This window comes from Leptonychotes weddellii, chromosome 16 (genome assembly GCF_054177405.1).
Source record: "Leptonychotes weddellii isolate Sample4059 chromosome 16, ASM5417740v2, whole genome shotgun sequence".
Classification (NCBI taxonomy): Eukaryota; Metazoa; Chordata; class Mammalia; order Carnivora; family Phocidae; genus Leptonychotes; species Leptonychotes weddellii.
In genome coordinates this window covers 34,688,893-34,705,489 of record NC_138384.1, presented here as the reverse complement: position 1 = coordinate 34,705,489, position 16,597 = coordinate 34,688,893, and the positions used below count along the sequence as shown (strand labels likewise).

At 52.0% G+C, this 16,597-nt stretch overlaps 1 protein-coding gene and 1 long non-coding RNA gene across 2 annotated transcripts in view; one reads left to right on the top strand and one right to left on the bottom strand.

Moving 5' to 3' along the window:
* The window catches only part of TSHZ3 (teashirt zinc finger homeobox 3), a 74,866-nt gene extending 62,139 nt beyond the window's left edge, over window positions 1–12,727 (top strand). Inside the window, exon 2 of the mRNA XM_006736997.3 lies at window positions 7,790–12,727. Coding sequence (XP_006737060.2) covers window positions 7,790–10,995 — 3,206 coding nt within the window. The 3' untranslated portion in view covers window positions 10,996–12,727. The remainder of the gene's footprint in view (window positions 1–7,789) is intronic.
* Window positions 12,728–13,192: 465 nt separating this feature from the next.
* LOC115942227 (uncharacterized) lies at window positions 13,193–16,168 on the bottom strand. The gene is made up of 3 exons (XR_004076842.2): window positions 15,883–16,168; window positions 15,438–15,570; window positions 13,193–15,169 (listed from the first exon to the last, which is right to left on the bottom strand). It is a non-coding gene; the product is annotated as an uncharacterized LOC115942227 (long non-coding RNA).
* Between the last annotated feature and the right edge of the window lie 429 nt (window positions 16,169–16,597).

Genomic DNA, 16,597 nt, shown 5'->3' with positions numbered 1-16,597 from the left:
AAAAACAAAAACAAAAGACCTTGCGTCCTTTGAAAATCTGAGTGCTCAGGGGAGGCCGAGACTGTCCTGAGCCTCCAGCCTTGGAACTGACCCACGGCAGCCCCCCGGCCCCCATCCGACCCAGCCCCGCACCAGGACTCCCAGCTCAGGCCCTCTCTGCACTCACCATCCTCCGCCCTCGCTTCTGGAGTAATCTCTTCTGCCTGTCTCTCCTCAGATGTCCATCACTGGTTTTCTTCCCTTCCCTGCCCGCCTCCCACTCCCTCGGTGGCCTCTGTCCCTTCCTCTCTCTGTCTCTCTCTTCCTCTTTGTCTCTCCCTGTATCTCTGTTTCTCTGTCTTTGTCTGTCTCTGTCTCCCCCAAGCCCCACTCCTAGTGGTTTCTTCTCTCCTTCCCCCATCTTTCTCCTGTTGTTCTCTCTCTGCTCCTCGCCATCTCCCTCTCCTCACCCTTCTCAACACAGGACTCCGGACTTGGACAGGGTCTGTCCTCCCCCTGCATCCGCTCCCCTCTGTCCAGCCCAGGCCCAGGATGAATGACAGGATTACAGGGACAACAGGAGGCACTCCTCTGGGCCTCCCTTACTGGGAGGGGGCAGGAAGGGAATCTGAGGAAGCTTTCGCAAGCAAAACCCCTTTCCCAGGAGTCTCGGGAATTTGAAAACGGAGGGCTTACCTCCGAACCTTCCTTGCAGCGCAGGAGAAGTGCAGATTGGCAGGACAGTTCACTGTGACATTGCCTCCGGGAGCAGGGGGCAGCCATGCCTTCTCCCTCCTGCCCCCTGGCCTGCCGGTGCCCCCTGCAGCCCTTCCGTGCCCCCAGCCCCCATGGCTGGAGAGCACAGACCCAGAGGGACGCTTCAACTCCTTCATCTCCTCCTTTTTGGGAGAGATTCCCAACAGTGTGATGAAGGTAATTCCCACTTGCCCAGAAATGAGTTCCATTATGCCCCCGTTTACTCTTTTATATTTATATCAAATGTATTAATTTCTTTTTACCTAGTGGTTGAGTTTAGTTAATGACGATAATAAATATTAATGAGAGAGCGGCTACCTCCCAACCTGATTACACGATGATCTGGCTTTTCACTCCTTGGACACATCCATCGTCCCCTTGGACATGTCCATTGTCCCCGTGGCCACGTCTCAGGAGGTGGGAGCACTCGGGACCCTCCTGCGGGGACAGGCATAGAATCCCTGGTACTGGGAAGCCAGGGAAGGCTGTGAGGTGGCAGGCTGCTCCATGTCCCGGGAGCACGGCCCGCGCTCCACACCTTCTGTGTGGTTCCCCCAGGAATGGAGTCAAATCCCCTGGAAACCTGCACTGACTCCCGTGGAGTCACAGCCGAGGGCTTGGGAGTGTTCCATCTAACTTGTCAGAACTCCAGCTTCCTCCAGCATAGACGACGAATCATTCAGTCCACCTGCCGGGACCTTGGAGAGGGTCAAATGCAATGAATGGGAAAACGGCTCATAGACAAGCTCGTATTAGGCTCGACCATTGGTTTTCATCCTTGACATTCCAGGGGTACCGGGCTATGGGAGCTTGCAGGGAGCTCTCGTAATTCTGATAGCTTTGGTGTCACATGAACATGCATCTCTACCCCAGAGTCCCCTTTGGTTCTGCCTGAATGCAGTTCTGCAGTTCATTCACCTGCCCCCAAATATGCCCTTGGCCTTGAGCTATGGAGAGATGGATTGCTGTGTTGCTGCTTTAAGCGCTTGCTTTTCATTGCGGGGAGAGAGAGTGGGGAAGCACTGGTAGCAGATCTGGAAGAGCTCACCTCTTGGAGAGAAACTTTTTCCGCTGGGCCACTTGGGGAAAAATGAAACACGAGGCCCCCATCCGCCCCTCGCTGGCTTGCTGGCCTCAACTCCTGCGTGTGTCTTTTGAGTCTCTGCAGCTGTTGACTTGGTTTGAATGAGAGCCCCCCACCCCCACTACTGGAGCCAGCAGCAAAAGTTTCAGTTTCATTTGTTCAAGAGTGAAGAACCATGATAATGCATTCCTGGAGAGCGATATTTGGGTGTGGGCACCATATGGGTGGCTCCAGGGCAGGGAGACCACCATCAGCCATGCCTCCTTCTCTCTTCCTCAGAGTGGGGGCTGTCATCCTGTCTGTCCTTCCCAGAGGCGCTTCCCCCTGAGGTAGTCACACACACAGGGAACTGGTCCAGGAGGGAATTTGGATCAGACCCCAGCACATCTGCTGTGCTCTGGGACTGGCCGGAGTCTGGATCCATGTAGATGTTTGGGCAACTATTAGGAGGTTTGAAGAAGTCATCTGTGGTGTTCGTTCGTTCGTTCATTCATTAATTCATTCACTCATTCCATGGATATATGTTGAGTGGCTACTGCGTGCCAGACAGTAAGGTTGCAGCAGACACTGGGAGGTGGGGGCTGCTGACCACACGAAGCTGACAGTCTGTTCGAGCGTCCTGGAACATCTGGCTATAAGCAGATGATTCCAGTGGTGTGCCTTGTAACAAGAAGGGGGAGGATGCTAAGGGAGCGAAAGCTGGGGTCAGAGAAGCCCCCGGACATTACCTCTCACCCGTGGCCTGGGGAGGGGTGCACTGGCTCACCTTACTCTTGTGTGCATCTGCCTTGGGGTGGACGCACACAAGGAGGTAGCAGTGCACGCTGAACGGTGAGAGGCCTCTTGGCACATTCTAGAAGCTGCTGGGTTGGGGAGGAAGCAGGGCCAAGACAGGGGAGGACTTCGGGGTTGCTTTGAGGAATTTGAGCTTTCTTCCAAGCCAGATGGGAAGTCACCGAGGCTGTTTGTTGCAGGTTTGGTGTGGGGGTTAACCTGACTGGCCTGCTGATCAGTAAGGACATAAGGATCGGGTGGCTTCTTCATGGAGAATAGACGGGAGGGGCTGGAGCGGGGGCTCACTGAGGAGAGGGCGGGTGCTGCTGGCTGCCCAGGGAACAGGAGGAGGGGCAGATCCTGTTACAAAGGCTGGTAACAAGCCTCTTGCTGCTGGATTTGACCTCCAACTACTCTCTTTCCAAAGGGGACGGTGAGTACCTGTTGCTCACCTACTACGTGCAAAACTGGGACAATGTGGACCAAGGTCCTTGCCTTGGAGAATTCAGACAAGAACATATAGAACGTTAAATAGCGGCAAGGAACTCACATAATTGGTCACAGTGGCCAAGTTCCCTGAGGCTCTGCATGATTCACTGTCAGGTCGGGCTAGTGGATGGTGTCCGCCGTTGGCCCCTTAGGGAGGAGAGGCCCCTGAAGGCCAGTGTGGTGGGGACAGAGACCAGCTTCTCACCCAGCCTACCTGCCCCCCAGTTGATGTCCCACTATCCCCTCTGACTGACTGGAGACACCCAGTTTCCCCTCCCCTCCTTGCCTGACCAGGGCATTAACTGTCCCAGTGTCCGGGAGACCAGGGATTTTGCTCCTTAGTCCGGAGAAGAAAGGACTGAGAAATGCCTCGGCTGAGTGTTCACGAGGAGCCCGTGCTTGGAGGAGTGAGCGTGTTTCTACCTCAGTTTACCCCTTTCTCAGGAAAGCCATAAAGTAAGGAAGGAGACAGGGGAGGAGCCGACTGATCCAATGCCCTGTCTCACACGGAGGGGGAAACTGAGGCCTAGAGGAAGGAAGCGCCATATAGGGTTCAGCATACACCACCTCTCCGGGCGTGCGTGGGTCCTCAGTTCGAATTTGTGGAGTGAACGCACCTTTCCTTCTCTTAACCCCGTGTGCCAGTGCGGCCCCTCCCTCACCACGTTTAGTGACGAGAGTGGCCATGATACTCTTGGAGGAGTGCCATGATGGCGAGACGTAGCAGAACGATTCGTGCTCTGGCCTTTCTTTTAACGTGGAGGGAAGGACGGACGGGCAGAAGTCCGAGGCTCAGCCTAAGGAGATAGTCCTCCCCGCCGGGTCTGGAAAGGAAGCAGCGGGGTGTGTGTGTGTGTCTATATATATGTGATGGCGTCCCTGTCTTGGCCGTGTGCAAGCGTGCTCACCCGCAGCCTCAGAAACCGTGACGAGGCTAGGGGTGGTGTGTGGGGTGACACCAGGTCTCCCCAGGACCCAACACCTCTCAGCACCGAAGCTTTTTAATTTTCCTCAGAGCAGGATTCTGTTCCCACCAGGGAGGTTGGCCTTACTTTTCTTTCAATATTAATTTCCTCTTCAGTCATCAGACTGGTGGCATTCTGATCGGGCTGGGTGATTTACAGCGTATTGGAGGGCATCGGGGGGCCGCACGTGGGGCAGGAGCTGGTCAGATAGGTGAGGTGCCTGTGGGGGTGCTCCAAACGGTCCATGCACACCCTGCACTGTGCTGAGGCTTCCCCAGGGGGTCCCCGTGCTCCTGGGTGGGAGGTGGCTGGGCAGAACCACTAGGTTTTTCTCTTAGCTGGTGGTCTGCATGCCACAGCCGGCTCGTCTGTGTCTACCATTGACCCCAGCTGCTTCTGGCTGCCCTGCATCCTCCCATAGCTGCTTCAGCCGGGCCATTTCTGGATCGTGGCCTCTTGCAGACTTAATTCCGTGGGAGCCATAATGAGAGCAAAGTGCCCAGAGTGTGGGTTCACTTTGCAGGCTGTGGCTCAAAGGGCCACCTTCAGGGGAGAAGGGGCTCTGTTTCCACGGGGCCAGGCTTTTCCTTGAATCTCAGCTGGTGGGACGTAGGCCATGTGGTTTTCTCCTCCCTTCCATGTTCAGAATGGAGGCCCTTGGATGGGTACATTATGCATCTGGGCACCTGGGGCATCTCTGCAGATGGTGGGCTGTGTCTGGTTAAACCCCCGATCGCCTTGCTCTAGCTCCTCTCCAAGAGAAATGCAGACCCGCCCCGGACACTCTGACCAGCTCATGCTGTGCGTCCCTGGCTAGAGCGACTGGCCGCCCGGGTTTGCCCGGGTCCGAGAGGATTCTCGGGATGCAAGACTTTCCTGCTAACACCGGGGCACTTGCAGGCAAACTGTGACTCTTGGTCCCTCTACGCACCGCCCCCCTCACCAGCTCCCCTCCCTCCAGAACTGCCAGCCCTGTTGGAGTTTGAGAGCCACGTTCCAGGATGCACTGCCGGCTGAGGAAGGCTGTCGGGAGAGACGGAGATCTTTCTTTCTTTTTTCTTATCCTATTCCTTTCCCAAGCAAGGCATTCACCTTAGCCACCCTGGCCCGCAGAAGAGCCTCCCCTGGTCAGCACAGTGTTCCAAGTGCACGGCCTCAAACTGGAGGCCCACCCCGGTACCTCATACGTCAGCTGAGCTGAGCGGGGCCCTCTCCTTGGCCCGCTTGTAAAGGGCGTTCCGTGGCCCCAACACCAGCCCCTCGCTTTGCTGTTGGCGTAGGCCTGCGGCGGTGGCCCACACACGTGTGTGTCCCTGGGGCACCAGCTCCACTTACCTGTTGGGATGCTACTCTTGTCTCAGCTTAGAATTCTTGGCGCTCGAAGGGGGATTTAGGAATGGGAGAAAATCACACTCGACCAGCGTGGAAGAGCAAGGGAAAGGAAATGTCTGTGTGTCTTCCAGGGAATCTTATTTGTTTGAGTCATTTCACTTTTTTTTTCCCCTGGTGTCAAATTGGTAGGAGGCAAGTCTTTAAAACTGTGGAAGTCAATTCTACAAATGAAGCTTCCTTTTCTTTTCTGAGAGTTTGTCTGGGGTTTGGTTTTGTTTGGGTCCGCCAGACGGTTAGCTCTGCAGACTTGCCGGCCACCAAACGCATCAGCCAGGGGCCTTCTGACACAGGCATATTGAGAAGCTGGCTGGAAGTGGTCCCTTTTTTCCCCTTTGTCTGCCTTAAAATTGCTGCTCACCACAAGGCCGGCCATGCCTGGTTGTTCACCAAGCCAGCCCAACTAGGCAAGGTCCGGTAAGGGGCAACCTAAGTCACTGGATGCAAGGAAGTGAAAAAGAAAGAAAGAAAGAAAGAAAAACAACAACACACACACACACACACAAAACACAAAAAGTTTATTCCCATTAACACGAGTGTTCGCCTGGCTGCGCGTCTCTTGATGTGCCTGTTCTAGAACCCAGAGCTGCTCAGCCCTGCCCTCCACCTGCTCAGGAAGTGCACACTGGATTTACATCCCCAGTTACACTGCTTCCAGAAAGACAAGATCCCTGTTGGATGCCCATGAAGCTTATGCTGAGTAAATATTGACAAAGTAGTCTAAAGAGCAAACACTTTGACATTTGTAAGGTCCACTGGAAGGTCTTGTATATATTTATACAGCAGGAATGAGCACCGCATACCAATTTTCCTGAACTTGTTCTGACATAATTCTGCATGGATGGTGTGTGTGCAGGTGGCTGAGAAAGTGGCTGAGTGTACACATGGAGGACGGGGCCAGGGCTGGGTCAGGGTCTCCTCTCCCATCTGGAACAAACCAGTGCCTATCCCCTGGCAGCAAAACTTACTGTAAGCTTTTATGAGACCTGCTTTTCCAGAAGAAAGAAAGAAAGAAAAAGAAAGAAAGAAAGAAAGAAAGAAAGAAAGAAAGAAAGAAAGAAAGGAAAGAAAGAATCCACAGAACCTTGTTTTTAATTTATTGCAATTGATGTACTTTCTTTTTACTTCGTAAAAATTTTATTGATGTTTTCGTACTTTATATTTATTAAAGATTGAGCCTCAAAAATGTAATGAGTAAAAAATGCTTGCTTAATTTAAATTGTGAATCTGTCTGTTAAGAAATGCATTAGGGGTAGGAGAAGCATAAGACATATTAATTGACAGACAGGAACTGCTGTCTCTGAGGTTGATACAAGTAATTTATTACTTTAGAAATGAATGCCACCTCCAGAATGTGCTTCATTAATTTCAAATTTAGTTTTAATTTCAAGCTGTTGCCCCTTGAGAAGAATAAGGTGGCAAATTATGTTTGAAGAGCAGATTTTTTTTTTTTTTTTGCTCCAAAGAAACACCACATTTTAACTATTTAATTTTACAAATACACGTGCCCATCGACTTTGCGGCATTTTCCTGAGAGTCGAGAAGATATCCTAGGTAAGCTCAGCACTTAACTAACACTTTCTTTTTTTCTTTTTTTCCCTTCTTTCATTCGTTCCTTCCTTCGTTCCTTTGTTCCTTCATTCCTTCCTTCATTCCTTCCTTCGTTCCTTTGTTTCTTCATTCCTTCCTTCATTCCTTCGTTCCTTCCTTCGTTCCTTCTTTCCTACCTTCCTTCATTCCTTTGTTCCTTCCTTCCTACCTTCCTTCGTTCGTTCGTTCCTTCGTTCCTTCCTTCCTACCTTCCTTCCTACCTTCCTTTGTTCCTTCGTTCCTTTCTTCTTTCCTTCTTTCCTACCTTCATTCCTTCCTTCGTTCCTTCGTTCCTTCTTTCCTTCCTTCGTTCCTTCGTTCCTTCCTTCGTTCCTTCCTTCGTTCCTTCGTTCCTTCCTTCTTTCCTTCTTTCCTTCCTTCGTTCCTTCGTTCCTTTGTTCCTTCCTTCGTTCCTTCATTCCTTCCTTCTTTCCTTCCTTCGTTCCTTTGTTCCTTCCTTCTTTCCTTCCTTCGTTCCTTCGTTCCTTCCTTCTTTCCTTCTTTCCTTCCTTCGTTCCTTCGTTCCTTCCTTCTTTCCTTCCTTCGTTCCTTCGTTCCTTCCTTCTTTCCTTCCTTCGTTCCTTCGTTCCTTTCTTCTTTCCTTCTTCGTTCCTTCGTTCCTTTCTTCGTTCCTTCGTTCCTTTTTTCCTTCCTTCCTTCCTTCCTCCCTCCCTCCCTCCGTCCCTCCCTCCCTCCCTGTCTTTCTCCCTTTCCCTCCTTGTCCCCGTCTCGGTCCTCCCCGTCCCGCCCACCCTCACGGCAGCCTACGTTTCCGACGAGCTCAAGGCTGCCGCCCTGGTGGAAGAAGACCTAGAGCCCGAGGAGAGCACGGCAGATGGGGAGCCCTCGGCCAAGTACGTGTGCCCCGAGAAGGAGCTCAGCAAGGCCTGCCCCAGCTACCAGAGCTCCCCGGCGGCCGAGTTCTCCAGCCACGAGATGGACAGCGAGTCCCACCTCAGCGAGACCAGCGACCGCATGGCCGACTTCGAGAGCGGCTCCGTCAAGAACGAGGAGGAGAGCAAGGAGGCGGCGGCCGCCCTGGAGGACACGGCCGTGTCGGACAGCCTGGAGCAGATGAAGGCCGTGTACAACAACTTCCTGTCCAACTCCTACTGGTCCAGCCTGCACGTCAGCCTGCACCCGCCCTCGTCCGAGAAGAACAACGGCGGCGGCAGCAGCAGCAGCAGCACGAGCAGCAGCAGCAGCGGCAGCTTCGACTGGCACCAGAGCGCCGTGGCCAGGACGCTGCAGCAGGTGCCGCAGGGCCGCGCGCTGCCCGAGCCCAGCCTCTTCAGCACCGTGCAGCTGTACCGACAGAGCAGCAAGCTCTACGGCTCCATCTTCACGGGCGCCAGCAAGTTCCGCTGCAAGGACTGCAGCGCCGCCTACGACACGCTGGTGGAGCTGACCGTGCACATGAACGAGACGGGACACTACCGCGACGACAACCACGAGACGGACAACAACAACCCCAAGCGCTGGTCCAAGCCCCGCAAGCGCTCCCTGCTGGAGATGGAGGGCAAGGAGGACGCCCAGAAGGTGCTGAAGTGCATGTACTGCGGCCACTCGTTCGAGTCCCTGCAGGACCTGAGTGTGCACATGATCAAAACGAAACACTACCAAAAAGTGCCTCTGAAGGAACCCGTCACGCCCGTGGCAGCCAAAATCCTCCCCGCCGCCGCGCGCAAGAAGGCTTCGCTGGAGCTCGAGCTGCCCAGCTCCCCGGATTCCGCCGGCGGGACCCCCAAGGCCGCGATGGCGGAGGCCAACGACGTGCTGCAGAAGAACTCCAACCCCTACATCACGCCCAATAACCGGTACGGCCACCAGAACGGGGCCAGCTACGCCTGGCACTTTGAAGCCCGCAAGTCCCAGATCCTGAAGTGCATGGAGTGCGGCAGCTCCCACGACACGCTGCAGGAGCTCACCGCCCACATGATGGTCACCGGCCACTTCATCAAGGTCACCAACTCGGCCATGAAGAAGGGCAAGCCCCTCGTGGAGACGCCCGTCACTCCCACCATCACCACCCTGCTGGACGAGAAGGTGCAGTCCGTGCCCCTGGCCGCCACCACCTTCGCGTCCCCCGCCCACACCCCCGCGAGCGTCTCCCCGAAGCTGAGCGTGGAGGTCAAGAAGGAGGTCGACAAGGAGAAGGCGGCCCCCGACGAGAAGCCCAAGGAGAAGGAGAAGCCCGGCGAGGAAGAGGAGAAGTACGACATCTCTTCCAAGTACCACTACTTGACGGAGAACGACCTTGAGGAGAGCCCCAAGGGGGGCCTGGATATCCTCAAGTCCCTGGAAAACACAGTGACGTCCGCCATCAACAAGGCCCAGAACGGCACCCCCAGCTGGGGGGGCTACCCCAGCATCCACGCCGCTTACCAGCTCCCCAACATGATGAAGCTGTCCCTGGGCTCCTCGGGGAAGAGCACGCCCCTGAAACCCATGTTTGGCAACAGCGAGATCGGGTCTCCCACGAAAAACCCGACCCTGGTCTCCCCGCCCAGCAGCCAGACCTCGCCCATGCCCAAGGCCAACTTTCACGCCATGGAGGAGCTGGTGAAGAAAGTCACGGAGAAAGTGGCCAAAGTGGAGGAGAAGCTGAAGGAGCCGGAGGGCAGGCTGTCTCCGCCCAAGCGGGCCACCCCGTCCCCGTGCAGCAGCGACATCAGTGAGCCCGTCAAGATGGAGGCATCCAGCGACGGGGGCTTCAAGAGCCAGGAGGGCAGCCCCAGCCCCCAGCGGGATGGGTGCAAGGAGGGGAGCCCCCCGGCCGAGCCGGTGGAGAACGGCAAGGAGCTGGTGAAGCCCATGAGCAGCAGCCTCAACAGTAGCACGGCCATCATCACTGACCACCCGCCCGAACAGCCTTTCGTGAACCCTCTGAGCGCCCTCCAGTCGGTCATGAACATTCACCTGGGCAAGGCCGCCAAGCCCTCCCTGCCTGCCCTCGACCCCATGAGCATGCTTTTCAAGATGAGCAATAGCCTGGCCGAGAAGGCGGCCGTGGCCACGCCGCCGCCCCTGCAGTCCAAGAAGGCGGACCACCTCGACCGCTATTTCTACCACGTCAACAACGACCAGCCCATCGACTTGACGAAAGGGAAGAGTGACAAGGGCTGCTCTTTGGGTTCAGTGCTTTTGTCACCCACGTCCACGTCCCCGGCAACCTCCTCATCCACCATGACAACGGCAAAGACATCTGCCGTCGTATCATTCATGTCAAACTCGCCGTTACGCGAGAACGCTTTGTCAGATATATCCGATATGCTGAAGAACTTGACAGAGAGCCACACGTCAAAGTCCTCCACTCCTTCCAGCATCTCCGAGAAGTCTGACATTGACGGGGCCACGCTGGAGGAGGCCGAGGAGGCGACGCCCGCGCAGAAAAGGAAGGGCCGCCAGTCAAACTGGAACCCCCAGCACCTGCTGATCCTCCAAGCCCAGTTTGCCGCCAGCCTCCGGCAGACCTCCGAGGGGAAGTACATCATGTCAGACCTGAGCCCCCAGGAGCGCATGCACATCTCGAGGTTCACCGGGCTCTCCATGACCACCATCAGCCACTGGCTGGCCAACGTGAAGTACCAGCTGCGAAGGACAGGTGGAACAAAGTTCCTCAAAAACTTGGACACCGGCCACCCCGTGTTCTTTTGCAATGACTGTGCGTCACAAATCAGGACTCCTTCCACGTACATCAGTCACCTCGAGTCACACCTGGGCTTCCGGCTACGGGACTTGTCCAAACTGTCCACCGAACAGATTAATAATCAGATAGCACAAACCAAGTCGCCCTCAGAAAAGTTGGTGACGTCCTCCCCCGAGGAGGACCTGGGGACCTCCTACCAGTGCAAACTTTGCAATCGGACCTTTGCGAGCAAGCATGCGGTTAAACTTCACCTTAGCAAAACACACGGGAAGTCCCCAGAAGACCACCTTCTCTACGTTTCTGAGTTAGAGAAGCAGTAGCATTCGCTTTCGATTAAAATGACCGTAATTTGCTTTGAGGGAAACTGTTGCAGGCACCTTAAGGCCCCTCCTCTGTCTTGTTCTTGGCACATGTTCTTATTTTAACTGCGGAGAATCACTCTGGGCTGGACTGTTTTGTAGAACTGTACAGTGTTTAATAGAGGTGCATAATCAGCTGTTGTTACTGGTAAAATACGAAGGTTAAAACGCAGTGGTTAAGTGTTTGGAACTTTGTGTAAATGGGATTTAGTTGTGAGCATCCCCCCCGATGCTTCAAGCTGCATGCATTAACAGACAGTTTAATTAAGCATTTATAATGAAATCGGGCACACTTTTTCCACGCGGCTCGAGTGCGCTGGCATTTCTCACCCTTTCATCTTTAGCCCTCTGAGTACTTTGAAGCACTTTTGCATTAATTTGGTTAAAAAATAAAATAAAATAATAATAATGTATGAAGCTCTGTTTTTTAAACTCCTTACCAGCTTAGTTAAAATTAATAATATGAACCTCCATTTATGCAGGTCTGCAGGGGTATAACACGCCTTGAAATTTAAAAGAATATTATTTTCACATTGAAACATAGATGTATATATTGTATAGATTTCAGACTCTCTTATGAAAAATGTGATTGTGGTTTAAATGACCTTTTTTCCTGCATTTATAGCAACAGTGTTTTATGTACCTGCCATGCTCCGGGCATAAGCCGTGCCTATGTATAGTGTATATTTCTTTTTTCTTTTCTTTTCTTTTCTTTTCTTTTTTTTTTTTTTTTAAGGTCTATGGGTTTGTTTGTTTATTTTTTTTTACATGCAAACATTGTAAATTATACAGAAGATACCACAGATAGCATTTATAAAGTATACAGAAACATTATCTGAAAGCAAAGTATGATTGTTTGTTTTGCTATACAGTACATCTATATTGATAGAGGTTCATGTTTAAATTATACATATTTATTAGCATCATATTATCATTTGTTTTGAGCAGTCTGAATACGCGAGGCCAGGAAACAGACATCCATGGCGGGCATCATAACTATTTTGCACATGATTTTTAAAGGTATTTATTAGAAGTCAAAGAATGCGCAAAATAAACTCAGTGCTCAAAGGGTTAAGTCTATTTGAAAAGGAAAAAAAAAAAAAAAAAAGAGCAACAGCAACAAAAAGAAGTCGTACTGTATCTCCTAAGCATTGATAAAGCCTTTAAAATGTTTGTACTGTAATACTTTGCTTAAAAGTCATGAGGCATTCTGTCATACAACCTCTTTCACTTATTTATAAGCCCTCTTGGTTGCTATTCCATACTGTAGGATGCCTTTTTATTTCGATTGGTAACTTTCTGTTTTGTTCTTCCTAATTATTCTCCCAAGATCCCACACTGCAGCTTTATCTTTAGGCTTATGAAAGGTAACCCGTGGTTACCGGCTCTCCAAGTGATTCTGTTCTTCTCCATTTTTGGCAGTTAATTTGCAGAAGTAACTGACAGCTGACACCATATGAGAACCTATGTATAAAATATTGGCATGTAAACAGCACAGACACTGTAACATACTCTGTGCCCTGTTTTGTTGTTGACAATGAACCACCATTATGTGACTCTTCATATAACCCTTTTTTCTACGGCAGCATTAAAATTGTCTTTTTGCTATAATTTTGTGTTGCGTTCACAATTCTGTCTGAAATGTGCTACGACTAACGAGCACATTAAAATTAAATTGTATGCGATCTGCTTATGACTGAGTCGGTTGCTGTGTCTGCCAGGTGCTGGCAGTCGGAAGCTGCCCGTAAATCAGGGGAGTTTTAGTGAACTTTGGTGTCTGGAGAGCAGGGAGCCCCCTTTGCAGAGCCGGCGTGGACAGAATTTTCCCTGAGAAGAGAACGTTAGAGAAAGGAAGACTTTCGCGTGAGGTTGGCTTCTCTCTGCGAAGGCGGTGTTAGAAACTTATTCGGGAGCGGAGCTTCGGGTCACGCCCCTGGCGACCGGCGCGCTTGGGGGCCAGGGGTTTGGTCTCCCTCCGGGACGTGCGTGAGGAGTCAGGGCCCTGAGCCCTGCAGGAGGCAGGTGTGGGGAAGACTCAGACTCGGTGCAGGGCGGTTCCTTCCTGTGGATTCGGGCTTTTCACGGAGCAGGAAACAGAGCCGCGCCGGGAAGGTGGACTCTGGGACCAGAACTTGCTCTCTGCTGTGCCCAGATAAGGAGGTGCAGGGTGGCGGTGGGGAGTCGGGGGTGGGGGTGGGACTGAACCCACACACGGGAGGAGTGGGGAGAGCATTTATATGATAATCACAAGCTTTTATTAGCCCTGGCAAATCATGCCAACAAAACGCCGGGAACATCATGTAAAATTGTAAAATACCTTTATTACTACATTCAAACTACTCTCGCAGTTATGCAGAATCAGAGCTCCTAACCTAGAATTATACAAATGAGAGATGTATTACATCCACATAATACATGAAACACCTCAACTTAAAAAAAAAAAATACTCTTTTATTAAAAATTTAAATTAAACCCTTTCAGAGATGTTCGGCAACACGCCTACGTCTCTTCCCGTTTCATCCCTGCCCCTTTTGTCAAGATGAATCCCAAATTTCTGTCTGCTCTACTTTTCTCTCGGCAATCCATGTCTCTGCGAGTTTTTAGAGAGACCCTCACTAGAGTTTCAGACGGGTTTTTGGCAAATCGGGAGCACCGTGCTGGCTCTGCTCGTGCCTGGTGATCTAGCCACACAATTGCGCTGCGTCTGCAGGCGGGGCGCAGCGGGCTTTCCCTTCTGGGCGGCGGGCCTGGCTCCTTCCCCGGCTCCTCCGCGGGCCTCGTCCCTCTCTGAGTAGTGGTGTGCCCCGTGGGCCTTTACCTGGGAGGAGTGTGGCACACAATGCATTCCTCCCGGGGGCGGGGTGGGGGGCCAGCTCCCCCTGGAACCCGGCTCAGGGGACAGCACCCTCCCTCCCGTGCCTCCCGCATCTTCACATCCTGGAGCCCAGATTTCCACTCTTGAATTTTTCACAGGTTAAATATAGCATCAGTTTATTAGAATCCAAAGTCCTGCGTCTAACAGATTAAACTGACAACACTTCCATCACCACCAGGCCCATGTGGCTTGAAGGGAGATAGGATTTGTGCAAGTGAGGGTGCCCGCCCCCCCCACTTTACAGTTTGGGAGAAGAACCCAATACTCTGCCCATCTCTTCCTCACCCCACCCCAGGATTATCTTCAGGCTTTTTCACTTTGGGTGTGGAAGTGAGGGTTTAGAGCCAAGGCGGGTACCAGGTGATCTCGCCCGTTGGGCACCTGGAGCTCGGCACCTGAAAAGGATGCTCGCAGGAACGGGGCCCAGGAATTAGTGTTACCTCGGGAAGAAACACAGTCAGCCGGGGAGTTGAAGGCCCTAGTCATGAACACAAACCTAATCTGGCCTAGGGACAGTCCCCCAGACCGTGCGTCCTGGGAGGAGGTGAGTATGACTGGCTAGGGCCTCACCCCATTTGGAAACGTACGGCCATTTACTCTGGAGGTCACCGCACCCTCTCATGGCCAGAGAGTGGGCCACTGCCCGGAAGAGCCTTCCATTCCCAGCCCAGAATGACCCCGATTGTCTGGAGATAAAACGGGCAGATCTAAAGCGGCATGCTGAATCTCCCGTAGTTGTGCGCTGGTTCTCCTGAGGCTGGTGCTGGTAGAGAATGCGAGTACGGGAAGGGATGGGGCCTCCCAGTCAGGTCTTTAAACAGGCCCTGGGAGGAGGAGGGATGGTGCCAAGTGAGGGAGGTTTTAATCACAGGTGTGTAGGTGACCCCGACCTCACCCCGCCCAAGCCCAGGCTTGTTGCAGTCCTACTGTATATCTTCCAGCCATCACATTTACACAGTATCTTAAAATAACATTTGTGATAAATGTGCAATTTAACTAATTTATGGTGCTATGATGTGCTCAGGGCTACATGCAAGATGAAAATCTTAAATGGAGCTTGAACAGCTCACTTCACAACAAGAAATCAATATGCCACATCTTAGCTATTCGCTGCAGTCAACATTTAGCAAAAATATCAGTGATGTATCTTTAAGTTTTAGGCAGCAAGAATTCTATAATTAACCAAAATCGTACATAGTTAGAGAGGGTTGGTTATGATGAGGACCCAGATCTCCCTGGCATCTCCGTTCTATTTTCATTCTGCAAAAGGAAAAAAAAAAAAAAAAAAAAATATATATATATATATATATATATTGATAGCCACCAAAGAGGCGCCTCTCCCCAGGGTGTTCTGCTCAGGTGGAAGTGTGAACCTCCCCAGCAGAATTCAGGGCTGTGGTCCTGATTCCTTTTCTCAAGTTCAGACCACTCCAGCTAGGTCGACTTCCCTGCCCCCAAACCCTGACCACCGACCGTGCCACAAGGCCTGGTGACCAAAAAATACTGCAGAGGAAGGGGGCCCTATTACCTATTCCCAGGGCTGGGGAGAGCTGAGCACCTTCTTGAGAGCAGAACCCTGACAGTGGAGAAGGACGGGAGCTGATGGGAAGCAAGGCTGCGTTTTGCAAATCCGGTGTTAAAACTGTTGTCTCCAGAGATTTCTAAGTCATCGAATAGGAAAGAAAGAAAAATAAATAAATAAATGATTTTATTTTTTTCAAATTCATCTGTGAAGTTCTTTTGAAATTGGAAAATTGCAATGGCATTTTATTCTGTTGACTATTTAGCACAAAAACAATACGCTTTGTATTATAGGAAGCAATCATAAAAATGAAAACACACGAACCCCAGCGCCACTCTTTAATAATAAATACTTTAACTTTAAAATAATAGCTATTATCCTTTTAGCTAATGGAGAAATTACCATTTTTACTCTGCCAGATAGTTATTCTTTTGGTAATAGAAACACTAACCTTTTTTCTCCCTAGGGATTTATTAGTAAGCACGTGTAATCTTTGGCAAAAGGAAACCTGGAAATGCATTTCCCGTGGGACCCCGTGCCAGTCGATGCCTTTCAGCCTGCAGCTGACCTCCGGAGCCACGGAAAAGGTACTCGTGCCTGTGTGCCCACGCAATTCCAGGGCGCGCTGGCCTTTGCGAAATATGCTATAGTTAGCTTCGGGAACAATCTCACTCCTTTGGGGAAGGCTTCAGCTCTGTCTCCCAGCATAAAGCTTCCGGGAAGAAAAGCTCCTTTCCGACAAGCCCCACCTTCGCGTGCGTGGCGTGCCAGCGTCGTGGCAGCCGAGGGCCGGACCCCCCATGTCAGTGCGCAGGAGCGGTCCACCGCAGGGTCTTGTTTCCAGGGACGTGCTTGATTTTCCTCGCACTCCATTGGGTTTCTCCAAGCCGGAGGGAGATGCTGCTGGACTTAGAGGCACCATTTTTCTCTCCCCAAGGATTTGCCAGGAGGCCATCCCCAGGACGATTTAAAAGGCAAGCAAACCCTGTCCTGGGTGGGCTTTGGCAGTTCATCCCAAAGCACCTTTGATTTGGGACCGTGTTCCCTGCCCTGCCAAGACAACGGATGGGCCAAATTGTCGGTCCGTGGCCTGACGGTCCATGATGTCCGGACAGACAGATGGTGACTGGGTCAGGCCACAGCTTTGGACATCAGGAGTGATCTGA